This window comes from Notamacropus eugenii, chromosome 5 (assembly GCF_028372415.1).
Source record: "Notamacropus eugenii isolate mMacEug1 chromosome 5, mMacEug1.pri_v2, whole genome shotgun sequence".
NCBI classification, from domain to species: domain Eukaryota; kingdom Metazoa; phylum Chordata; class Mammalia; order Diprotodontia; family Macropodidae; genus Notamacropus; species Notamacropus eugenii.
The window spans coordinates 32,065,127-32,090,795 of record NC_092876.1 but is presented as its reverse complement, the minus strand read 5'-3'; the positions used below and the strand labels follow the sequence as shown (position 1 = coordinate 32,090,795).

The 25,669-nt window shown below is 55.1% G+C and overlaps 1 protein-coding gene across 5 annotated transcripts; it reads right to left on the bottom strand.

Annotated features, from left to right (window-relative positions):
* Nucleotides 1-6: 6 nt before the first annotated feature.
* On the bottom strand, nucleotides 7-25,461 carry PAK4 (p21 (RAC1) activated kinase 4). Of its 5 annotated transcripts, none has more exons than XM_072608335.1 (9): nucleotides 25,288-25,461; nucleotides 5,788-6,030; nucleotides 3,774-4,304; nucleotides 3,070-3,507; nucleotides 2,579-2,712; nucleotides 2,236-2,362; nucleotides 1,676-1,801; nucleotides 1,230-1,364; nucleotides 7-1,064 (listed from the first exon to the last, which is right to left on the bottom strand). In XM_072608335.1, exons 2-9 carry the CDS (start codon nucleotides 5,989-5,991, stop codon nucleotides 909-911), a joined length of 1,851 nt encoding a protein of 616 aa, XP_072464436.1. In that variant the 5' UTR covers nucleotides 5,992-6,030; nucleotides 25,288-25,461; the 3' UTR covers nucleotides 7-908. The 5 variants fall into 5 exon arrangements, with proteins under 5 accessions (XP_072464436.1, XP_072464438.1, XP_072464439.1 ...); XM_072608337.1 differs by having other exon boundaries at nucleotides 25,214-25,434; XM_072608338.1 differs by lacking the exon at nucleotides 25,288-25,461 and adding an exon at nucleotides 24,656-24,806.
* Nucleotides 25,462-25,669: the final 208 nt, after the last annotated feature.

Genomic DNA, 25,669 nt, shown 5'->3' with positions numbered 1-25,669 from the left:
CAGAAATGAAGGAAAACATTTTACTTGTAAAACTAACTGGGGGTCCAGGCCTGCAGCATGGCTTCCCAAACCCAGGGCCCCGGCTCCTGGAGGACCTCCCCCCCATGGGGTGCAGGGCCATGAGTTGTTATGAAATGACAATATAAATAGCTTTTTTAAAAAAAGAGGGTCCCATAAGAGCACAGTAGTATTCTCAGCAGAGGCCAGAGAGAGAGGCTCCCCGAACCTGCCAGTCATCAGACATCAGCAGAGGGTGAGGCAGCCAAATTCACCAGACATTCCCCATCAGCCTCCCAACTGGCTTGGAGGTGGGAAAAGGAAACAGGTTTCCACACACTGAGTATGTCAACGTAGGTTCACACCAGCCAGCCAGATAAGCATACACACAAAAGTCGCAAGGTCCACGCATCCGCTGCAAACATATACAGACACACAACGTTGTGACTCAAGAATCATACGCTCTGACAGCCCATGGGCCAAGGGCCTCGCGGTTCTTCTGTCCACATAGCCCACACTAAACAGCCTTCTCCTGCAGCCTGAGCTTCTGAGAGCCTCCACACCCCTCTGCCTGGGCCTGTAGAGTTCCAGTGTCAAGTCAACTGGCCCCTGAATCGAGGCACAGGTGGGGAGCCTGGATACCCTTGCTCCCAAGTCATTATTTTAAAACATTAAAAAAATCAGAACTGAAACTCAGTAGTTGAGTTCCCCAGAAGGGTCTGAAGGGGCCATGGAACAACCAAGCCAATTCCATCCAGTTAAGGGTCCACCTGCCATCAGGCACCTAGCAAATATGAGAGGGGAAGCCAGGGGTGGGGTGACCCCTCGATCCTCAATCCTGTCTCCCAGGCTGGGGGCACCTCCCTCTGAGGCGCTTCTTTGGTTAGGGGAAGGGCTGGGGGAGTCCGGTCTCATCTCATGCGATTCTGACGCATGAGGGGGACGATGCTGGCTGGGGGCCCCGCCTTGCCCAGAAAGGGGTGCTTCAACAGTTCACTGGCTGTGGCTCTCTGCGCCGGGTCCCGCACCAGCAGGCGATCCAGGAAGCCCTTCAGGGATGGGGAAACCTGCAAGGTTGGGGAAGATGGGCAGGACTCTCAGGCCAGGGCAGTGCCCCTTCCTCGCTCCCCACCCTGCACCCCGAGTGTCTCCATTCCCAGGGGGGGCTATTTCTAACTGTGCCCTGAAGGCATCTCTCTCCTCAGGGAGGACCACTAGCCCAGGGCACTCACCTTGTGCAGGTTTTTCAGCTTAGGGGGCAGGTTGTCCCGAATCATCTTCATGGCTTTCAAGGGTGGCTCATTGAAATACGGGGGCTCCCCATCTACCATCTCAATGACCATCACTCCTAGGGACCATATGTCCACCTGGAGAGAAGGGAAGATGGTGCTATGAATGAGGGACAGGGTGCCCAGCCTCAGTGGGGAGGATATGGACACATGCTGACCTGTTTTCCTCTCCTCCCACCCCCAATCCAATCCACGTAGGGCCCTCCTCCCACATCCTGAAGCTCCTTCAGTCTCTTGCTGTCCAGGGCAGGGTCATCCCCTACTACGCTTCAAAAGGTTGTTTCCTTCCTAAGGACCACAGTGGCTGGGCATGTGAGGAAGGCTCCCAGGTGAGTTGGCACAGCTGGGAACAGGGACGAGCAGTCACATGGGCTATCTTGGGCCCTCACCTCAGGGCCATAGGGCAAGCGGGAGATGAGCTCAGGAGCCATCCAGTAGGGAGTGCCCACCAGGGACTTCCTCCTGGGCACTTCCTTGTTCACCTGGGCGCAGAAGCCAAAGTCAGAGAGCTTCACCTGGGGGGTAGAACAAGACCAAGGAGGAAGAGTCAGAGGAAGCCAGGAGACAGCTCTGAGCAGGAGGGAGCCCGTGGAAGTGGCTGTAGAGGAGGGTCACAAAGCCCCTGGCACACACCGTAGGGACTACATGGGTCCTTGTTCCCATTTCAAAGATGAGGAGACTGAGGCTCGAAAGGGAAGTGACTTATTTGGGGGCACCTGGTACCTCAAGTGGGATTTGAGCCCAGTTTTTCCTGGCATACCATACTGCCTCCAAAGAGACCACCAGGAATCCACCCTCCTCCTCAAAATGTCCTTGTTCTATGCTCTAAGTCTAGACTCTGCGTTTGCTCAAAGGATCCACGATGACCTGGTGCTCTTTTCAGGATTTGCCTCTCCCTGACCCCCTGGGACTTCCCAGGGGCCATGACATGAACTGGCTGCTGGCATACCCGCCCATCATGGGTCAGCAGGATGGAGTCACTTTTGATGTCGCGGTGGATCACGCCCTGAGCATGGAGCACAGACAGAGCCTTCAGGACAGCAAGGCACACGGCGGCAATTTGTTCTTCATTCATCCTGGGGAAACAGTGACAGACCCCAGGCTGAGGAGGGTCATCGCCAGCCTCCAGAGCCCCGCTTTGAGCCTGCTCTGTAGTGACCTGGCCTGAAGAATCCTCTCACAGGGGACCAGGAGGGATAAGGATGAGGAAGGAATTACAGGAAGGACAAAGTGGAGAAAGGCTGGGGTGGCTGAAGCAGGGCCAAGCATCTTATTGTGTCTCCCTCCAATACCTGGTGTGGGTGACGATATCCGTGAGGGCTCCCCCTTCCAAGAACTCCATGACCACCCAGAGTTCATCCCCAACCAGGTAGCTGTTGTACATTTCCACTACATTCTCGTGCTGGTAATCTCGCATGATGACCACCTGGGAGAGAAGGCAGGAGGGGACCCATGGGAACCTGGGTTAGGGAGCTCAGGGGAATGGGAGAAACAGGCCCCCTGCTTTCCAACACTCTTGCCTTGTCCACGCCCCATCAGGGAGAGCCACAGTCTGCCCTAGAGAGGCCAGCAAGCAAGAAAGCTCATGCACTTCTGGAGAATGTGGGCCCGGGGTGCTGTGTAACAAGGGACTGGATCAGAGGGGCCGAGCATTAAGGTCCAGATATGCCTTACAAGGCTGAACAAGTCTGCGGGCATGACTGGGGTGAGGTCTGAGGGAGCTAAGGCCAAGGCCTAAGCCTGACTGGGGAGGGCCTCTCCCTCATCCCTGATAATTCCCCACCTCATTGAAGAGCAGCTCTCGCCGCTGCTGCTTCCGAAGGTCCATCTTCTTCACGGCAACAAGCTTGCCACTGCTTCGGACCGTGGCGATACACACGATGCCTGTGGAACCCTCGCCGATCTTGATGAAGTTGTCCAGGTAGGATCGGGGGTCACCTGGGTCCACCACAAGCTGCAATGCAGCTCGGAACTGTTCATGGGACACTCTCTGGGGCTCCCTTTGGGGTGAGCGGGGTCCAGACGGGGGCATGGCTGGCTGGGCCGAAGGAGGGGGGAGCACACGTGAGGCCAGTTGGGGTTCTGAAGCATGGGGGCTCAAGGTCCCTGGGGCAAGGGCAGGTTCTGGGCCTCGGGAGGCACGGGGCAGCGGCTTGGTGGAGGAGTGTGGAGGGAGGCCTCCTGTGGAGGGACCATTAGGGGCAGGATTATGGGGCTCTCCCTGAAACAGAAAAGAGAGAGGGACCAGGTCAGCAGAAAAGTTCCCCCAATTCCTCCAACCTTGGAGCAATGGAAAAAAGTCCTCTGGGCCCCCAACTCCCTGGCTGATAGTGAACAAACAGATGACAGATGGAGGAGGGGAAGCGAAGGGATGGAGCAGGTATGCTCTCCATAGGGGTGGGAGATTTTGGAAGGCGCTGTAGAGGGACTGGGCAGAAGGGGCAGTGTGGACTTGGTCGAGGTGGGGAGAGGGGCTGCCTTGGTTACCTGGGGCCCTGTGCCCCTTGGGGGGTGGTCCGAGTCAGCGCGTGGATATGTGTTAAATGGCCTGCTGGCCGATGACTTCGCCCCACCTCCTGGACCTGGGGGCCGTGGGGTCCGGACGTCAGGCCCCGACAGGGGTCGTTTGTCCCGGGGTGGCTGAGGGCTCCCTGGTTGACCCAAAGCTCCCTCCCCTGATGACTTGGGCCTCTTCTCCATCCCATCCCGCTTAGCCTCGCTGCTGCCACCATGGTCCCTGCGCTCAGCTGCTCGACTCCGACCCTCTGCGGGACCCTTGCCCTCAGACTCCAGGTGTCCCTTCTCCTGGGCCCAGACACGACCCCCTGTCCCTTGGGCCTCAGTCAGCCCATTCTCTTGGTGAGGGGGAGCATGGTGCGGGGCTGGAGGACCCAGCAAGGGCGGGGGAGGGCTATCCCGCCGTAGGGAGTTGGAGCGGGTCACAGACATGTTCTCAAACTCATCCAACAGCAGCGTGAGGGCCCCATCCTTCGAACCCTTGCTCCCCCGAACGATGGTCTTGGGGTTCACCAGCAGAAAGGGGCAGGACGTGGAGGAGGAGGTAGGAGAGGAGCGTGCATCCGGTGTGGGAAGTGACAATGGAACAACACATGTGTGCACAGAGACAACACAGAAACGGAGAATGAGATGTTGCACGGCAATGACATGGCACTCTGAGAAATGGGTATATTGGGCAGAGCAGAGTCCCTTTAGAAGCCAGCCTGGGAGGCAGCTCAGGGGCCAGCTCTCCAATTCTCCAAGGTCCCTCCCACTTCCACAGACTCTGGGATTCACCACACCCATACCTCTCCCAGCCTCCTCCTGCTTCAACTGAGCTTGCCAAGACCCCCACTTATGGGGAGCAGCTAGGTGAGGGGTCCCCCTGCCCCTCAGGAGCAGGCAGACATTAACCCTCTGGTTTCAGCTGCATTCTTCCAACACTGGGGAGATGAGACAAGGAACACAAGCCAGAAAATGGAGAGGGAAGACAGAGGTAGGGTGAGGAATAGCCTTGGAGGAGGGTGCCTGAGGGGGCAGTGGAAGGTTCAGAGCATGGAAATGAAAGGAGGTTACAGAAGGTCTACACTGAGGATCTACACCAGGGATACCCATTGGGCTGGGCTGGATAATCCCATCCCTTCCCAAGGTCCCAGAAATATGGACTGAGAGGTGGCAAGAACTTGGCTCCCCACGTGGGCCTGAGGCTGGGGCAGGACTGGCCAGGGAGAGAACAGGAACCTGCCTGAACCGGTTGGTTGGGTCTAGCAGCACCCTGGGAAAGGCTCCCAGGCTTGGGGGGAGGGGGAGAGGAGTGAGGGGTGGCCTCCTGGGTGGGGCCAGTTCTGACCTCCTGGGCAGAACTAAACTACATCCCAGAGACTGCCACTTTCTCCCATCCACGCCCCCTGGGGGCTGATTTTCAGGGATGGGAGGAAGTCTGAGTTGGGGAAGGTCAAAGGGAGGAGAGCAGCACAACAGTAGCTAGAGGGCTGGGCCCCAGGAAGGAAGACCTGGGTTCAAAGTCTGTCTCCAACAGAACTGGCTGTAGCACCACAAACAAGTCACTTATCCTCCTCAGTTTGCTCATCTCTAAAATGGGGACAGATGATATCACCAGTCATGCTCATCTACTCCTAACAGAGCACCAGGGCTGGGGTCTTAGGCATTCCTCAGGGCTGGGATGATGGATTACAAAGAGCCTGGAGCAGGCTGCACCATCAAGCCCAATCCTGTGAGTGTCTTTTCCTACACATTAGCCCCTGAGCCACAGGAAGGCACATGTCAGGCATGGGTCAGGGTGTGGGCTCGCATTACAAGCCACCAGAGTTGGTGTTGAGGGGTAGGCTGTGCCAGTCCCAATGCTTCGTGGGCACAGTGCTGACTGGCACTGACAGATCAGGGGCTGTGGCTGGGGGTACTTCCCTTGTGCTCACTACATCGGAGGTCTGAAACATGTGAAGTCAAGGTTCGGGGTTGGGCAGGGCCGTAGGAGGGCGCCTACCTTAGGGGCCCCATGACGGATGGCGGTGATGCAGGCAGGGTCAATGAGGGGCTTGGGCCGTCGGGCTGACTCTTCGATGAGGCCCTGCCACTGCTGAGGCAGTCCCGTGAACTTCTGCTCTTGCTGGTCAAAGCCCGTGTGCACACGGTGCTCGAAGTTGGACGGGGCTGAGATTTCCAGCCTCTTTTTCTTCTTCCCAAACATGGTGCGTGGGCTATTGTCACTGTGCTGCAGCTACCAGGCCTGTGGGCAAGGCAAGGAGAGTCATGGGGCTCCCGGAGTGCTCCAGTCCTCCAGGAAAGGCTGGGCAGGACAGCCCCCTCCCCACAGAACTGAGACCAAGCCTCCCTTTCCAATGCCCCTCTCCCTTATAGGAGATGTGGTCTTGGAGCAGAGGCAGGGCTGACCTAGCTCCATTTTATTGATGAGGAGTCCAGAGGTTCTTGGTTGGGGCTCCCCCCTACCCTACACTAAGAGACAACCAGGCAGGTGTCAAGAGTCACAGAGTGAGAAGGGGAAGGAACACCTGGGCTGGGTGCTGCAGAGGACATCCAGACAAGGACCCACCAGAGCAGCCAACACCAAACCTGGGGGGCCAGGCAGCCTGAGTGCTTCCCCCTTCCACACGTCTCCTTTTAAAGGCAGGTGGGGCTGCACCTTCACCAGCATGCAAGCACCTGTGTGCCTGCTTGGGATGTAGTCCACATGTGTTGCTGCCAGCCCTCAGGCAGAGCAGCAGCCCTCTTCTGTGCCCCAGCCCAGGCTTCTCTCAGTCCCTCCCACTGATCCCTGACTCCTGCCAAATTGGAGCAGAACCCTCCCACCAGGCAGTGCCTAATTCAGCTTTCAGCAACAGCACCATCCTGGGGAACCGGTTTGGCTGTGGGAGCTGTTGGGGGTGGGGCAGGCCAGGCCCAGATGAGGAAAGGGAGGACCAAGTGCCAGCCTGTCCTGACTGGTCAGTGAGCCAAGGGTGTTGGTGGGCAGGGATGGGGCCTCCTTGGTCGCTGGGGGCACAGTCCCAGCGAGGGGGCCTCACACAGACTTTCTTCCCTCCCCTTCTGTTCTGGGGCCCAGCCCTCAGCCACCTGCTAGCCCTGTGGCTTTACTCCCCACTAAACAGGTTTGGAAGCACCTTGCCATGACTGCCACTGCAGCTGAGCCCACGTCCCTAGGGAATGAGAATGAGCGCCAAGCCCATGGAGGAAGGTAAAAAGACAACGAGTTTGTCCTAGGGAAGGCACCTCTAAGGGAGAACTTCCTAGAGCAGCAGGCCACATGAAAGGGCTGGATGGGGGCCTCCACTGGGTGGGGATACCATGTGGCTAGCCTCTGTGTACTTTTGGGGTCTGGCTAGGCACTCCCTGCTCAGGCCAGCCAGTGAAAGCTCCAAATAAACACAGTGCCACGTGGGGGCCCAGCCTGCCAACTTATCTGCCTCCCACCAGGCAATTCCGCTCCCCTGTCTTCCTTTCCCCTCCTCAGCCCCATCAGAGAGAGTGAGTCCCCCCACTGTTGCTGGAGAGCCACACCTCCGGATATTTGTCCTAGTCCCCCCTCCCTGTCGGCAGCTGGACAGACCTCGGACACACAGAGGAACTGAGTGGGTGGAGTATATTTACAGAAGCTTCAAGCCTTGTCTCCAGAGACCAGGGCTATTCTGGGCCCACTCCCACTGCACGGTCCTCAGATGCCCACTCAAATGCACCCCACTTAGCCTCCCAGATGCTCCTGGACCCTCAGATCCCAAGAGCCTTGCCTGGGCTTCCCAGATATGACTCCCCATGGCTACCAAACCCTCAGCTTAACAGAGAGAATTCCCCAAGTGCTCTCCAGGGCCTCCAGGCTCCCACCTGCTGGGTCCTGAGCCTTGGGCTCAGCTCTAAGATCCCCCTCTGGACCCCATCTCTCCTAGACTACAAGACCCATTCAGTAACCCAAGGATACATCTTTGGAAGATCAAGAGGTCCCTCGTGTCAAGAGATCAATGCCCACCTGTGATGGGATTCTGGGATAGCTTCGGCTCCCGCTTGTGTCTAGCCTGAGTACAGGAATGTCAGCTCCCATGCAAAGAGCACCAGACCCAGGTCTCCAAGGGCCCCTCCCTCACCTAGGCCCCAGCCTTCAGGCCTTATCAGCAGCGAGGGCCAGGCCCCTGAGACAAACAAGAGGGAGGAAGAGCCCTATAAAAGCAGGAGCCTGAAAGTACAGGGCGGAAGGGCAAGGAGGAGGCTGGTTTTTCATTCCACCTAGAAGGGTTGGAGGTTCTACATCATGGCTGGGGAACCTGCCTGTGGCCTCCAGTTCTGGATTCAACCAAAGGACTGCACTTGAGGGCCTAGAGGGCCACATATGGCCTCAAGGCCACCAGTTCCCCAGCCCTGTTCTAGAGAATCAGCAGAAAAGGGGGTAGTCCTCTGTCCCCAAAAGGGAAGTCCTTGCAGGACACAGGAAGCCCTGGACAAGAAGTTCAAGGACATTTCCTAAGAGGAAAACTGTCCAAGGCTCTCTATGCCCAGGGGCAGAGATCATTCTGTTCTCCAGTCTCCTGGCCTTTTGGGGCCCAGGCCCATGATGGCCTTTCCCCCAGCCCCCAAGATCTTCCAAAGGGCCCTGGGTTGGGAGGCGAGGTGCTCCCAATTAGGGGTCTGGAGGCGCAGGTCAGGTCCAGGGCCACCCCTGCTCGGTGGTCTCAGGATGCCTGGGCACAAGGCCTTTCATATCTAGTAGGTGTTTAGCAAAGACTTGTTGACTGATGGCCCAGAGGAATATGCAGGTGAGCATGCCTAGGGCATAGCAGACCCCCCAAAGTTGGTCATCTCCAAACCATCTTGGAAAACGAAACGTCTGCATTACCTAAAACAACTGACCCTCCACCACTTCCTGAGGATATCCTGAGCAAGCTCATCTGCCTGTCAAACCTGAGTCTGCCTCTCTACACACAATGTCTTACAGGTGATGGCCCTTCAAGCCCATGCCTCTGTCAACTCTTCTCTGGTTCAGGCTAAGCATCCTTAGTTCCTTCCAGTGACCTATTTATATGGTGTGAATTTGAGGGACTTCTCTGAACATCGGGGTGCATAGCACCCCAGATGTCCTCCATTCTCCCAGTTCTCCTCCAGGAGCTGGTAGCCTCTCACTAGGCCTGGGCACCACCATGCCTGCAGTGATAATGGAGGCTTGCTCAGCTACTACAGGTAATTGAAGTCCCCTGACCATGGTCAATCAATCAACTTCCATTTTATGCTTTAGAGGTTATTTTTTAAAGCCCAAGTGTGAACATTTAACATTCATCCCTATTCAATCTCTCCTTTGATTTGGTCCAAAAGACGTCAGAGGCCAGTCTCGATTGTTTTTGGTCTTAAATGGTATCCAAGGCGGCTTTCTGTGATCTGGGAATTTCACAGGCATGCCTGTGACAAAACACATTATTGACAAAAACATCAAAAGCCCTTGGAGACCTCCATGGGAGAGAGCTCCTTCTAGGCCAACTAAAACCATGAGTGACCCTCTGGGAGTCCAGTGTTCATGTCTGCTCCCCACCTCTCCAGTGTCCACAAGCACAGCAGAACAGACTGTCAAAGGCCTGACAACCACAGAGGGAAGCTGCACTTGAGGGGGCCCCTGGATCTACCAATCTGGTAACCTGGGCAGAGAAGGAGATGGGGTAACCAGGACTTGACCCGTCCTGGACAAAGCCGTGTCATGCTGGTCCTAATAAGAATTTCTAGAATTTGGTTGGTAATGGAAGGCAAGATCACGGGCTTCCAGTGTGCAAATCCTACTTTCTTCTTGTTATGGAAAATTGGAGATACCTGTGCTACAGCAGTGCCATGGTGTGCTCCTGGCTCTCCATGATCCCTCCAAAGTCACTGGCAGGGGCCTGTGTCTGTTTATCAGATCTTTCAGGACCCTGGGATAGAATTCTGCTGGGCCGGGGGCCCAGTCACGACAGCTTAGTAAGCTCTTGATGTCAGATTCCTATCCACCATTTTGGTTTTGAATCAAAGAGTGTCCAAAGCTCATCCCCACAGCGGATGCCTTCTTGCCTCACTAAACCTCTCTATCCAGTTCACTGGCAGCTTCAGGTCCCCGTCCCCTTCCACTTATCCGTATTCCTCTTTGCTGCCTTCAGTTTTCTCATGATGAGCTCTACACTCAAGATTGACCATCCTCCAGCCCTCTGACCTTCTGCTCTGGACTCACCTCATTACCTTCTGCTCCCATCTTCTGTCAGTGACTTTTGAAAAGCTAAGTTGGTTGGGGAGTTTCCTGCGCAGTGATGTCTACCTCAGAGACCTCACCAATAAACTGTCCCAGGGCAGACTAACCCACTATGGTTCATCAATTCACAAAAAAAGGAAGAGTAATGTTTTTAATGGTTGTCACCAGGCCAACTAATCAGCTTTCCCAAGTTACAGAGGACACATAAGAGACTGAACTGAGAAGACGCACTATGTGTAAGAAAAGGAGGAGGTGCCTGTCACCCCTATTGTGTCTGCCATCAGGGTTGATCCTAGAACACTCTGTGACCCTCCACTTTGGGCTCCTAGCTTTATATATTTCAATCACAATATGGAATTATTTTATTCACATGTTAAATGGAATACTAAACAGGACAGCAGGATAGTGGACTATCCCAGGGTCATTTTTATCTGAACCCCATCAAAAAGCTGGGAACACGTTCATAATGACACCTCATGTTTCTAGAGAACCCAAACTTACAAGTGCATTTCTGCACAACTCTGAGGCTGGAAGGCCCAGGATGGGAGAGCTAGGATTCTAATCCAGCTTTTTGGACCCAGACTAAGTGTGGTCTCTCCAGAGGAACCAGGGACTCCTCACCAGGTGAAGCAATGCAATGCAAGCACTTCGACTTGAGGGGCAGGTTGTGGTCACCAGGAAGATGCAGCCCTTCCCCCTACAAACAAAAAGTCCCTGTTCTCCCCCTCCACTGGGCTGACAGTGCCTCTGGAAGGTGAGAGGGTATCCTGTAGGATGTCCCCCTTTGGCAACCCTAGAGGCACAGGGACATCAGGGTTGGTTGAGTCCACTATGGCCTGAGGGCCTAATCTGGCCTGCTGCCTGTTTTTGTACAGCCCAAAAGCTAAGAATGGTTTTTAACAGTTTGTTCAAAAGTATAAAAGGCATCCTTAGCTTGTGGGCCATATAAGACCAGGTGGAAGGCCAGAGTTTGGTCTAGATATCCCTTCACAAACTGCTCCCAATTCTGTTGTGAGGACAAACAGAGAGATGATCACAGAATCTAATCATTCTTGAGCTGGAAGGACCCTTGGTGATCAGAGCCCAAAGGAATCCCCACTATCATGTCTGGGGACAAGTGGCCCTGCAGCCTCTGCCTGCCTGCTATCAGAGAAAGCCATCTGCATCAAGCCCAAGTCTGTCTCGTCTCAAACTTCCACCCCGTGGCTCCTCCTGCACTCTGGGATGAAACAAACCAAATGCAGACCCTCTTCCACCAACATCTGAAAACAGTGCCGCCCCTTGCTATTCTCCCCTAGACTCCAACTGCTCCTCCTCAGCCTCGGGCCCTCCTCAAGAGGAGCATAATATAGGTATATATATAGGTAGGACAGCAATGTTTTTTTATGAAGCTGTGGCATCCACAACACAACACAATATTCAGATGTGGTTGGACCAGGGCAGAGAACAGGAGGATGATTACCTCCAAGAAACTTTGCATCTCTTAATACTGCCCAAGATAAGTGGCCAAAGTACACCAACACAAACATGCTCTTAGGAGCCACGTACAATACTAGCGACGAGAGAAGAGGCTGGAGAATTTGCCTGCTGCCCTCTTCTCTGCAGAGGTGGGAGGAGAGGTGGGACACAGTACCTAGTACTGAGCTCGCTGATGCGCAGTTTGACCTGGCCCCGCCCCTCGCCGCCAGGATCACGTGGCCACCTATTCTTTGGGATAAAAATGCTACAGGGTCTACGGTTCTCACACATCTCAACTTGTGAGCTTAGACAAGCCCCCTGAGAATCTTGGAGCTGGAGCAGACCTACCAGGGCATGAAAGCCAAGCCATAGCTGAATAGGAAGCCCTCCGGGATTGCCATTCCTAGAGTGCTCCCACTGGGCATGGCACTTCCCCCAGATGGACCTGAAGTACACTTCTTTGTAACTTCCCTGGCTCTCATCTGCCTCTCAGGGCCAAGCAGGCCAAGGACAATCGCTTACCACATGATAATGTTTCCAATGCTTGAACATGGTGAAATTGGCCCAAGTCATGCCTTGGAGTTAAACATCCAGTCCTGCTGTCATCCTCCTAATAATGAGGGAGGGGGCTAGACCAGAGAATCCCTTAAAGTCTCTTTATCTCTGATATGCTATTCCTGAGCCTGCTCCTTTAAGGGAAGCCATGGGGGCAGAGGAAAATGAAGGTGAATCCTAAGAGAAAGAGAGCAGATCCAGACCTTTCAGAGGTTTTCTGAGCTCTACTACAGGCCTTGTAGCCCAGTTACCATAGGTAGCGTCTCCCTCCTCAGCCCATGAGTATCACTAATAATAAAGGACAGGTGAGGAAAGCTGCTGGACCACCGTCTTTCCCTTCCCCAAATGGCCAAGTAACACAAAGGGCTTCTCTATCCTGTAGGTAAACAAGAGGTCAGGCCTAGTTACAAATGACCCCAAAAACACTGGAGTCCTGCCTGAGTGCCTCTTGGACTTTGGGAGACCCCTGTCCCGGCTCCCCTGAACCTTATTCTGGTGACTGACTGCCCCATCCCATTCCCCTCCACACCCACACCACTTTCCAAACTCTGGTAGAAGTGCAGGCCTGGAGCCATGTGAAAGGGGCCAGGCAGCCTGGAGGACTCTTATCAACCTGGGGCCAGTCCTACTTTTCCTGCCCAATAATAAACAGCCTCCAACCATGATTCCAGGCAAACACACAGAGCTGGGGGACTGCTGGGGAGGCCCTGGGGTAGCAGGAAGGAAGGCCTGGAACTCCATCCAGGAGCAGCTGGGGGCAGATGCAGAGAGGGTGCTGAGCCATCATTCCCCAGTGGGGGCCCAGCACAAAGGAGACTTTTCTCAGAGCCTCAGCAGGAGGCCAAGGCTCTGATTCCCACAAGTATGTGAGGAGAGAGATCAGATAAACTTCATTCATTCTAGTGAAAGATAAGGAAAAGTCAAACTAAGGTTCCCCCACCCTCCTCCCCAATCAATGGGCCCTTCTCTTCGCCACCTACTTCCCTCCTCCCTCAAGGAACAAAGAGAAAGCAAGCTAGCACCTTCCCACAAAGGACAATAAACACCCAGACCCCAAACCAGAAGCACCCACAAGGCACCTGTGTGTGTATGCCCCAGAGCACCCAAAGGTCCTGCCCTCCTCCCCACCCTCTCCCACTAGAGCAGGCACCATCTCAGTCCCTCAGACCCCACCCCTCTCTCTCTGAGCTCACCTCCTTCTCCCTCTTCCTCCAGCTTTCTTGTTTCCAGGCCAGACGAGGCTGGACCTGAGTGGGTAGCTCAGAGAGGAGCAATCCCAGGCAGGGTGGGCTCAGGGGCCAGGGGTAGCCAGCTCTGCTCTCCTGGCATGTCAGCATCGGAGCCCTGTTCCAAGCAGCCCAGCTCCCGCTCACTCCCCCAGTTTCCCTCCTCAGGGCCTGCCCCCTTGGCAAGGATTCAACCTTAGCTGCCATGGAGAGGCGGGGGCTGGGGAGGGCCCCAAGCCATTCAAGGCCTGAGTCAGATTCCCTGCTGTTTGTTGCTGCCGAGAAGGGCAGCTGATGCTGGCTGGGGCAAAGAGAGGGAAGGTGACCCTTAGCCGGCTTCCTCCTTATTGTTGAGAGGGTGAAGTGGGCTAAAGAGACAGAGCAGCCCTGTGCTGAGAGACAAAAACAGAGAGAGACAGAGACTGGGAAAGTGTTTATGTGTGAGGGGGTGGGGGCAGAGGGAGTGTCCTAACAGAAAGGTACAGAACCAGAGTGTCGGCAGGAAGGGAGGTCCAGTTGTATGGCCAATGAAATGGCTCAGCTTCAAACAAACTGACCAGTGAGATAAAGGCTGGAGGACAAATGGTCTGTGGGGAAGGTGAGACAGGGGCCTGGCCTGAGGCAAAGAGAGGGCTGCCAAGTTTGCCTCCAGGGAGTCTGGGGTGGGGGAGGAGACAGGCCCCCATTTCATACCTCTACCATATCCCAGCCAGGATCTCAGGAGAGCTAATGACTCTGACCCTACCTACCTGGTTAGAGATCCCAAGATGAAAGGGATGGAGGAATGGGCTCCACCTCCGCATGGTCATTAAGACTCCCTGTCTTCTTCCAGCCTGACTCACCCAATAGCAGACCTCAAGGATACTGAGGCATTCCTGTCCCAGATCATGCCAAGGAAGAAGGCCATACTTGAGTATGTTGGTAGAGAACATGAAGCTGTCTGCCTCCCCGCCCCCAATGCTGACACTGAAGGCTCCAGCCCTTATGGATGAAGATGCACATTACTAGCTTGAGCATCACCCTTGCCACTCGCCCCACTTGGGACTTTGTGGCTGGCTCAGTCTATGGGAGATAAGATGTCAAAGGTCTCAGACCCACGCCGACTGGCAGCGAGGGCAGGGGGGCCTGAGAAGCACCAGGAGAAAGAACAGCTCCCCAAATCCCCCCAAGCTGTAAGGAAATGGCAAACCACTCCAGCGTTTCTGCCCAGAACACCCCAAATAGGGTGACCATAGTCAGAAGTGACTGAAATGACTGAACAACCACAAATGCAGGAGAGAAGAGGGTAAATACACAGGTAACACAAACAACACGCAGTGTGGAAGGGAGGTGATCTCTAAGAACAAGCTCCTGTGGAAGCCAGAGATCTCAGGTAACTAAGAGTCAAAGGTAAAGATCTAAAGAGGGAGGGGGTGATGGCAGCAAGAATCCCAGAGCATTTGGACTGCGGGGTAAGTGGACAGGAGTCAAGTGTGAGACCAGAAAGGTGAGGAGGGCCCAAGTTAGGCCAAATGACCCAAGAGGATGGGAGCCCCTGAGGCACCGGGAGCACAGGGAGACAGTCAGACAAGGATGCTGAAAAATCACCCTGGCAATGAAGAGGGGGAGGGGTTGGAGTGGGGAGACCAGTTAGACAGCTAGTGCTGAGTCTATTGCAGAGGGTACAAGCTGGCAGCTGCAGGAGGCAACGTGAAGGCAGAGGTGATAGCGGTGAGCAGTGGACGTAGGGTGAGAGAGGGGAGTTGAAGACAATGTCATGAGTGTGGTCCTGGAGGACTGGGGGGACGGTAATGCTCCAACAGTGAGAGGGAAGCTGGGAAACAGGAAGACGATGAATTCTGTTCTGAGATGTCGACGGGGCATCCAGGGTCATATATCTCAAAGGTAGTTAGGGATTCTATAATGGAAATGGGGTGAGGCTGCCGGGACTATGCCAAGCTCTGCCTCACTGAAATCCAACTCACCCGAAAGTCAAGACATCATGCTCCTGACATTATTGGTACTCTGAGAACCAAGGATGAGCAATAGCGGAGAGAGGAAGAAGAGATGAGCAGAGCCCTGTGGGCACTCACAGTGGGATGGATGAAGATCCTGCAAAGGACACTGGGAAGGAGCAGTCATTCAGAGAGATGGGAGAACTGGGAGATAGAGACAGAGAGAGAGACAGAGAGAGACAGAGAGAGAGAGGAGGGGGGGAAGAGGGGAGGAGAGAGAGAGAGAGAAAGGAGAGAGAGAGGAGGGGGGGAAGAGAAAGAGAGAGAGAGAGACAGTAGAGACAGAGAGGAAGAGACAGAGAGAGAGGAGAGAGAGAGAGAGAAGGGGGGGAAGAGGGGGGAGAGAAAGAGAGAGGAGAGAGAGAGGAGAGGGGGGGAAGAAAGAGGGAAGAGAGAGAAGGAGAGAGAGGGGAGAGAGAGGAGAGAGAGGGGAGAGAGAGGGGAGGAGAGAGAGACAGAAGGGGGAAGAGAGGGGGGGAGAGAAAGAGAGAGGGGAGAGAGAGGAGAGGGAGGGAGGGAAGAGAGAGGGAAGAGAGAGAAGGAGAGAGAGGGGAGAAACAGAGGGAAGAGAGAGAGGAGAGAGAGAGAGAGAGAGCCAGAGAGAGAGAGAGAGGAGGGGGGGGAAGAGAGAGGGGAGGAGAGAGAGACAGAAGGGGGAAGAGAGGGGGGGAGAGAAAGAGAGAGGGGAGAGAGAGGAGAGGGAGGGAGGGGAGAGAGAGAGAGAGAGAGAGAGAGAGAGAGAGAGAGAGAGAGAGAGAGAGAGAGAGAGAGCCAGAGAGAGAGAGAGAGCCAGAGAGAGAGAGAGAAGAGAGAGAGAGAGAGAGAGTCAGAGAGAGGGGGGGGAAGAGAGAGGGAAGAGAGAGAAGGAGAGAGAGGGGAGAGAGGAGAGAGGAGAGAGAGGGGAGGGGAGAGGGGGAGAGGGGGAGAGGGAGGGAGGGAGAGAGAGAGAGAGAGAGAGAGAGAGCCAGAGAGAGAGAGAGAGAGGAGAGAGAGAGAGAGAGAGTCAGAGAGAGGGGGGGGGAAGAGAGCGGGAAGAGAGAGGAGAGACAGGGGAGAGAGGAGAGAGAGGAGAGAGGAGAGAGGAGAGAGAGACAGAAAGAGAGGAAGAGACAGAGAGAATGTCCTGAAAACCTAGTCAGAAGAAAGTCTCAAGGAGGACAGGTTGATCCAGTATTGAAGGTCTTGGAGAGGTCAAGAAGGATGAGCACTGAGCAAAGACCATTGGTTTGGGCAGTCAGGTGTTCAATGGCGACTTTAGATTGGACAGTCAGTTGAACATGGCAGTGTGAAGGCAGAGCACAATGGATTTAGAAGAGAGTGAGAGGAGAGGACAGAGAAGCACCAACTGCAGACTTTTCCAAGGAGTTGAGTCAGGAGGAGATTAGAGATTAAGGAAGAAAGTGACTGGGGTGGACGGATCACATGAGAGGTTTTCAGGAGAGACTCAGGCATGTTTGCAGGCTGTGGGGAGGGAGCCAGCAGAGAGGGACAGACTGGACATGACAAGGAACACAAGATGGCGATGAATGCAGGCGCAAGTGAGTATGTGATCCCGGCCTTGGTGAGGAGAATCCCTTGCCATCAGAGGCCTGAGTGAAGAAGGAGATGGTGGGAGAAGATATCAGAAGGATGTGTGATGAGAAGCAGAAGGGGGAGCTCTTCCTGAGAAGCCTCAGTCTTTTCAGTGGAAAACACAGGGGGGAGCACCTCCCAGGACTTGAGGAGACATCAGAAGGTGTAGAAGATACTGTGGAGAGTGGGACAGCTCAGCAATGAGGGAGAACAAGAGCACTTGCCTTGCTGTGTTGAGGGCTTGCGTGGGTGAGAACAGGGAACTTTTCTGGAGTGGACCCCAAATATCTCCAGCTCTGGTTAGCAGCACTTGAGGAGGCTCCAGGAAGGTTGACAGGAAGCCAGTTGGAGACTGGCAAGGTATGTGTGGCAATGGGACCAGGGGCCAGGGCATTTGAGAGCAGAGAACAGGAGAGAGTAAAACAGTGGTTCATCAAGGGGTCAAGATGAGGAAAGGAGAAAGTGACCCATGCCAGGGTGACCCCTTTGAACAGAACTGAGGGGCAGAGGGAACCCAGCACACAGGGATCTAGAAGACCAAGATGAGGGTTGTGGAGCACAGCAAAGTGTGGACGAACAGAATATTCTGGTCTGATTGAGGGGTTTCTGAGTTTGTGAACAGAGAGGTGAAGGGCAGCCATTGTCACCAAGTAAGTTCATCTCTGAGCTGAGGTAGAAGGAAAGAAGAGGGCACAGAAAGTGAGAAGTCTGAGAGACTAGGAAGCTATGGCGTTTGAAGGAGGATCAAAATTATGTGGAAGTCCCTACTTTGCCATCAGGAGAGGTCAGGCATGGCAGATACACTTAATGTGACAGGTAGTTGTGGGAGAATATTGGGGAGCAGGCATCTGGCAGGGCATCTGACCCTTCTGCTCCCAGGGCCCCAAAAGCTAAGTCAGGGTTTCTTCATGGGATGAATTCCAAAGCTCCCTCATTACTTGGCCTGAAGAATTCTCCGTAAAGATTCTTTCTAGCCCAGGGAATCAGGAAACCCTCCTAGGTTGGAGATCAGGGGTCATCCTGTCCAGTCTCCTGTCCTCAAACAGGAAAGGGGGGTGGTGGGGAGTGAAGGCATCTGTCTCTGTACCTAATTAACCACAGAGCTCAAAATGTTGCCAATCAGAGGGGCTCTGCCCTGCTCTGCCTGCCAGGATGAACAGCCACCTTCAATAGCCCAGGAAGGTCCCTGAGTTGTTCAGGCAGGTGAGAGAAGGCTGGAAGAGGGCAGTCATCTGCCTCCCCTGACCCCAGAGCTTGGACTCAGGTAACCATGTGGTCTGCAACAACCAGCATATATACCCTGCCTTTTTGGGGAACTGAATTCCTTAACTGGCAAATCACTTTCCTGCCTAGCTTCTGGCAGAAAGAAGGGGTGTCAGGCTCCTTAATGCTGGAGTGATCAGAAGAAAGGCTGAGAAACAGAAAGGAGTCAGGGTTTAGGGCCTGGCCCCTTCCCCTGAATACTTGGAATGAAGAGTTGACAGTGCCTACCCACAGGTGGGGCTTCATTAATATGGACATTAGATTATTTAGTGCCTCCTAAGAGATTTCATTAATAGCCTCAGAGTGCTTCTTAGGTCAACACAGACCTAAGGCCCACACACAAGAGGGCGTTTTTCAGAACAAGGAGGAGTCTAGCGGGGTTGCAGTGACCCCTGTCTCCCTGCAGGATCAGCCCAGATTGGCCTGGCTCCAACATAGCAGGCAGGAAGCCCACCGCATGTGGAGCTCCTCAGAGGACATCAGTGCCAGGGCAGTGCTGCTGTTTATGACCTGGGTAACCGGGGCGAGCTGCTCACCCTCTCAGGGTAAAGTTGGACAAGATGACCACGTGAGGCCTTCCAGCTCAAGGCCGATGACTCCACCATCCTCCCTTAGTGGGCTTTCTCCTCCTGTATCTTAACTTCCAGGCAAACTGGCCTGCTAAAGGTTCCCTGGGCAGGACAGCCCAATGCCCCAGGCCTCTTTCAGGCCCTCCTGGGTGCCCAAGATCCCAGCTCTGGCCCATTCCCCCCACCCCCCAGTTCAAAGGCTCACACAAGACCCAGACTGAAATCTCTGGTGCCTGGGGGGAGGAAGGGAAGAAAGAAGGCAACAAGCATTTACTGAGTGCCTGCTGTATGCATGGCAGGCCCTGCGCTAAGTATTTTCCACAGAGGATCTTATTTGCTCTTCACAACAAACTGAGGAGGAAGTGCTCTTAGCATCTTTATTTTATACATGACGGAAAGTGACTTGCCTAGGAAGACACGGCGACTAAGGCTGAATTCCAACTTGGGCTCCCTCCCCCAGGAAATCCCTCGGTGATCTATAGTTTTTATCTGTGTTCAGGTTGTTACCTCCCAAGAGAACTGAACTTGTTCAACTGGGGGGCGGGGCAGAAATAGAAAGGGAGAGGGAGAGAAAAGGAGAGAAGAGACAGAAAGAAGAGAGTGACATAGCAGCCCCACAGAGTCAGGATGCGTCCCAGAGGGATGAGCCAGGAGAAGGGCCTGGCAGGAGCCATGTAAATTCCAGGGGGTGGTTTCTTCCTCTTTGAGGCAGCACCAACAAATCAATCCAATGTGCACTTATTAGGCCCCTATGGCACACACAGTGCCTTTAAGCCCTGGGGACTCACAAAGACAAAAATGAAGCAGTCTCTGCTCTCAGGAGGGTGGAGTGGTGACCACCAAGTAAGTATTAAATTAATATGAAATACAGAGTCTTTTCCCAGGGCAGGGCCCCAGGCTGTGGCTGGGAACAGGGCCCCCAGGAGGCAGCTGCCTGCCCTGCAAGGGCAGCAGCAGGGCTAAGGCTGCTGAGCACTGAGAGAGTGAAAGGGAGGAGGCACTGACCAAGAGGATAGTCATCAGAGGAGGGGCCGGCCCTGCATGTGGAGAGAAGGGGAGGCCACAAGGATGCAACAGGGTCTGAATGGTAGTGAAGAAGGCTGGGAACCTGGGGAATAGAAGGACTGAAGAGGCAAACAGGAAGGCAGGGGCTGTGTCTGGAGGTCCCTGGGGCAGCAGGGGGGCAGAAGAGGCTAGCTGCAGGGTTCTGGGAGGCACCTATAAATCCTACCAGGGACAATGACAGCTAACTACAGCGTGCTTTCATGTCTTACAAAGTACTTTATCATCTTGTTTGAGTCTCCCAAGCCTGGGAGGTAGACATGATAATTATCCCTGTTTTACAGATGAGGAGACTGAGGCAGGGAGAAGGAAATGACTGCCCTGCCCAGGGCTCAGGGCAACATTTTCTAGATCTGCTGGAGGATCACAACCATTCTTCCCAATCCTCACTCTACTTCAGGCTGCCAAAGTGAGAGCGGGGTCAGCCAAGCTTACAGCAGGGAAGGAAACCAAAGCCTATTCCTTGGGGAGATGGGAAGTAAGAGAACCACACAGAAAAGACAGGGATTACAAGGTGGTGGTGTCAGGCCAGGAGTTTTCTAGAAGTTCCTGCCGTTCTAGGAGGCTCAGTAGGAGCTGGGGGGCTGCTGGGGCAGGCAGTTCATTTAGCAGAGGAAAGTGATGGACAGTAGCCTCCCTTGCTGGGCTGGCCAGGTCCTTCACTTCTGGGCCCTGGGGTCAGGGAAGGCATGTGAGGAATGGGGGACGCACTGGTACAGGCATCTCAGGCTCCTCCCCTGTGTCAGCCTCTCAGAGCATGGAGGGCTCCCCCATCCCATCCCACTCTTCAGCCCATGATACAGACCTCACCCCATAGCCACCCCAGCACCTGGGAGGATGATGAGAACACCAGACACTTCGCTGAAAGGGCTAGCTCCTGCTATTTGGAAAGCCCCTGAACCAAGGACATGACATTTTTGTCAGCAAAGTGGCTTTATTCTTTGGTGGGTAATTCCCGTTCGTTGCTAATTAAACTACAAGTTGATTAGCTGAGGAAAACCTTTAATTAGCCCTTGACATAATTCAGGGAAATTATAACCTCTTCTCCTCCCCCTTGGAGCAGGGGGAAGAAGGGAAGGCCTCAGTGCTGTTCCTTTCTTACTGGCTGTAGTGAATCTGCCCCTCCTCCTTTTAAGGGGCTCTCAGAAGCTCAGGGACTAGGGACTGAAGACTGAGTATAAGGGAGAGGCCACTGACTTGAAACCTCAAGGGACCCTTGGGGAAAAGTTCTGAAGCTTCATGAAGACAGGGGCTGGGGCTCATCTCATCCCTGCACATAATTCCAGTTTCTATGGGGGGGGGGGATGGGGGGGGTTTAGGGAGGTGTGTTTCAGGAATTCATCCAGAGGCCTCAACACATAAGCCTTGGTGGTCTCGGGGGCAGGGAACGTGACCAGCACTGTGGGCTCTAGACTCAGTCTAACACACAGCTCCTAGGAGCTGGAGGTTGGGGGCCTATGTTGGCTCAAGGCCAGAGTCATCCCTTGGCAACTTCTGCTGAAATCACAGCTGGCTGAGCAGAAAGCGCTCCCAGAAGGAGGTGACCTCAGAAGGGAGCCACTGGGATCAGTCACAGGGCAAGGGGCCAGCTGGGAGGGCTACATATGGGGGAGGGGAAAGAAAGGTGTCCAGGTGGGGGCGGGGGACGGCACCAAAGCTATTTCTAGAGCACTCAGGAGGACAAGCTCTTAGGTTTCCTCACAATAAACAACTCTGGGAAATACTTAATGTGAACAAAATGATCTAATTTTACAAATGAAGAAACAGGTGGGGAGCCTTGATGGTCCCTCCCAAGGGGGGGACTCAGAGCAGGGCAGAACCAGATCTTACACAACACCCCCCCACCCAGAGAGACAGGGCTGGGGAAGGACAGATCAATGAGGAGAGTCCAGGGAGAGCAGACCTAGTCCACAACTCTGTTTTTATAAAGCAGCAGAAAGGGAGCTGGACCAGGTGGCCAGTGTAAGCTGAGAAGGGGGCTGGGCCTGGGCCGGGCCTCCTGACCCAACCTACAAGGGCCCAACACCAGGCACCACTCACTGGAAAGGCCTGAGGCTCTCAGCTACCTGCTCTTTTACATGGGCAAGTTGGAGGGGGGTGGGGGGGGGACCATCGTTAACCTATGATAAGGAAAGTACAAGACACAAAGACTAGGTGGGGGGAATATTTAATGACAAGCAACAGCTCACCTGTGATGAGGGGGCTCGGAGGAAGGGAGGTAGCTGGTGCCAAGATGGGATGCCTGCCAGGCCCTCCCCCCTGAGAACCCAAGGTCTCCTCCAGCCAACATCATCCACACTTCCCTACTTGGGCAGCCCCCAAGGCAAAGAGCTTTCTCCCTCTGGAGACTAGGTTCTCTCTGACTCCTCTCTGAGACCTTGGAAGGGCAGCTGTGATTCCTCTGATTCAGAAACCAGCTGGGGCAATCACAGGATAGGGACAGTCAATGAGTCCAGCCTGGGGCTAGCCCTGAATGGGAAGTGGGAAGAGGTCGAATTTCCCCTGACACCAACATATACAGGAGATAGCTTCCTGCTGGCCAGCTCCGTAATGACCACACTAGACCACAGCTGGGATAATGGGAATACCAGCTGGCCGGGGACACCCCTGAGGCCGGCGGATGGGAAGCAGCAGTGGAAATGGAATGGGAAATACAGGACAGCACCAGCAAAATGGGTGCGTGTATGGACCCCTGGCTACGTGGCCCAGCAGAGTCAGAAAGACCAGAGTTCAAATCTGATCTCAAACACTTACTAGTTGTGTGACCCTGGGCAAGTCACTTAACCCCTGCCTGCATAAAACTGGAGAAGGAAATGGCAAATCACTCCACTATCTTTGCTAAGAAAACCCCATGGACCACTGGATCACAAAAAATTGAATGTGACTTAGAACACCAATGGGTGCCTGGGAGGGGAGACTCAATTACTGGAGCAGTTAGGGGGTTCTAGGATACATGCTGGGTGACCCCCACTCTATCTCCCCTAGGGGACACACCAGCTCCTGGGGGCTAGGCTGGCCTGGTCCTGTCCCATGTCCTGGGCCTATAGACCAGAACTAAACCCACAGCAAAGTGAGCCCTAGACCAAGGCCCAGAGAGATGACCCAGGGAAAGACTTGGTCATGGCTTCCTTTCCCTACTTGGAAATGTCATTCATTCATTCTCTAAACCTCCACTTAAAAGTCCTCCCACAGCCTGTCAACCCCACTCCTTCAAGCACTGTCTGGATAAATGAGTTACTGAGGATAACTGGCTGGGAGCCAAGCATGTCCCCCATGCCCCACCCTTTCCTATAACTATTTCATATTGCTGTCCAGTGGAAATGGAGGGGAGGGGCCGTAAATAGGTGACCCAAGGTCAGACTCTTTTCTGTCTCCATCTAAAATCCCAAGTCCTCAGGTAGACAGAAAGCAGCTCCTGAAGCTGGGGCCCTCGGTCTTGCAAAGATCTCTGTTCCCTTAGTGGGGCTGAGGGAACATCCACCCACGTCTATTCTCAACCTGGCTACCTCTCCAAGTGGGAGGGGCCCCTGTTTGATCACTGCTGGGCCTAGGTCCCAATCTGAGAGAGATTCAAAGAAGCAGCTCTTCCAGACTTGGAGGGAACCCCATGCCTTTCCCATTCCTACTATGTGTCCAATGTGGTCAGATGTGGCCTCACAGGCCAGCTAAATCTGACTTGGGCCCAGATCCCAACATGATATTAAACAGAGAAGCTTAGGAAAGGGGTAAAACCACAGGGAGCCCAAAGGATGGACCCACCAGGGTGAAGCCTGTTAGATGTCCCTCAGCTCAGAATGAGAAATCTAGACTTCTCTTTGCCTCTATAAAGAAAGTCGATTTCAGTGGGATCCCTGGGTCCTCAGTAAGAAACCCATCAATCTACTGGCATGTCTCTGTCTGCCCCCTCTCCCCCTTCCAAGATGGCAGGCAGGTTTTCCTCCTCTGGCCCGTCTCAGAGACAGCAGCAGCAGCAGGGGAGGGCCCCAAGAATCTTATCTAAGCCTAGGGTTGCCACCCTCTCCACTCAGCTGCCAGTCATTTGGGGTCTTTCAATAGAAATGCTCATCCTCTCTCTGAAGCCCATGGGATGTTGGAGGGAGGTGTCCAAAGACCCATACTGCTCACTCCAGAAGGCCCCAGGGGCTCCCTCTCAGAGTCAGGGGCCTTCAAATGTAGCCCCAATTCTCCAGATAGTTCATTCCCAGGGAACCTTCCCTCTCTTCACCTACACATCACCCCTAGCAGGCTTAAGTCCTACAGAGAGACACACAAGCCTGCAGGAGGCTGATTCCCTGGGATTTCTATAGAATTCCCTGGGGAGGTTCTAGCCGGGGTGCAGAGATGATGAGCACAGGCTATCCTCTCCCCCTCCTCTGGGGTCCCCTCCCAGTGCCAGAGGTACACGGGCCTGCTTTGAGCAGCTTCCTGAGCCTGAGGCGAACCGAGGTATACCTGCCTGTCCCCAGAGCTCGGCCCCTCGCTCCCTCCGGTCCTCCCAGCTGACTCCCCAGCCAGGGTCTCCCGGAGGCAAATACTCCCTTCTCCTGCTCAGCCCTGGCCACCCTCCGGGTACCCTCCCACAAACACCCAACTCCAAGCTGTCCAAGCAACACCCCTACAGCCAGCCCAGCCCCGAACCGTCCTTCCCACCCTCCACCCCAGGCCACACCCACCCATTCCAGTTCCCTGGAATTCCTCTTCCTCACCCAGAGAGCTCATCTCCTTCCCCTCCAGACGCCCAGACGCCAGGTGGCCAGACACCCGGCCCACCACCCCAGCTGGGAAGTCCCCAACCCTCACTGGCTCCTGCCTCCTCTGATCAATTAAACTGATCCCATCAGGCTCCTGCCCCCTCTGATCCCATCAAAGCGGGCTGACTGCGGCCTCAGCCGAGGCGCCCAACACGGGCCGGTCCCGGGGGTTTTCGTTCCTTCTCTGCACTCACATCTCGCACTAGGGGCTGGGCTGGCCCCGGGCCTCCTTTGGCCCCAGGAAACTCAGACCGAGCCTTCTCTGGGGCTGCCGGGGCCAGCCTGGGTCCCACGGCCCCGCGGCCTGCTCAGGACCGCACACACCTCTCCAGAGGGCCATCCACGCACACAGAGGTGTGCACGGTGCGCAGCACGCACAACGAACACTCGTGCGGGCGCACACAGATCACATGGGCAGAGCGAGCACCGCAACCCACGGCGAGGGGTGTGCCTCCGATCCCCCCGCCCCCACCGTGGAGGAGTTCAGAGCGGCCGAGCCCCTCTCCTGGCGCCGGGGTCAGGCCAGGAGGCGGGGAGGAGCCTGAGTCCCCTCCCAGTTCTTTAACCCCTCACCCCTGACCCTTCGAGCCCTGGCTGCTCTGGGATCCCCACGATTACCGCACCAGGTCATGGCCCCCAAACCTTAATGACTGCCCTAAGACCCGCCCCCTCGGGTTCGGATCTTTGACCTCCTGACTGGGGTCCCCCGCTCCCCAGTGCCGCGGCCCCGCCCCCTCCACCCAGGGGCCGACCTTTGCCTCCTCCTTTCCCTCCGCGCGGCACGCCCCCGCCTCAGCCGCCCGTCTCCGTCCCCTGGTTCTCCAACCTTGCTCCCCGGCTAGGTCGCCGCTCCTCCCGGGGCTCAGTCCCCTCTTCGCAACACCTCAGCTGGCCCAGGCCAGAGCCGCCACCGCGGCCGCCACAGCCGCCATGTTGAATCCCGCACCAACATCCGGGGCTTTTTTCCCTGCCGCCCACCTGTGTCCATGGCAACCGCGACTGTTCCGGGCGTGGGGCGTGTCAGCCCTCAAGACACGCCCACCCAAGGGGCCTCCTATTGGCCTTGAGCCCCCCATCACATGAACTGCCCAATAGGCGAGCGCCAGAGGGAGATGCCCTTCAGGGATTGGTCCATTTAGGGGATTGATAGCCGTAGGGGCCTCCTCCTCCTCCTCCTCCTCTGCCAACCTGCGGGCTTCCCAGACACG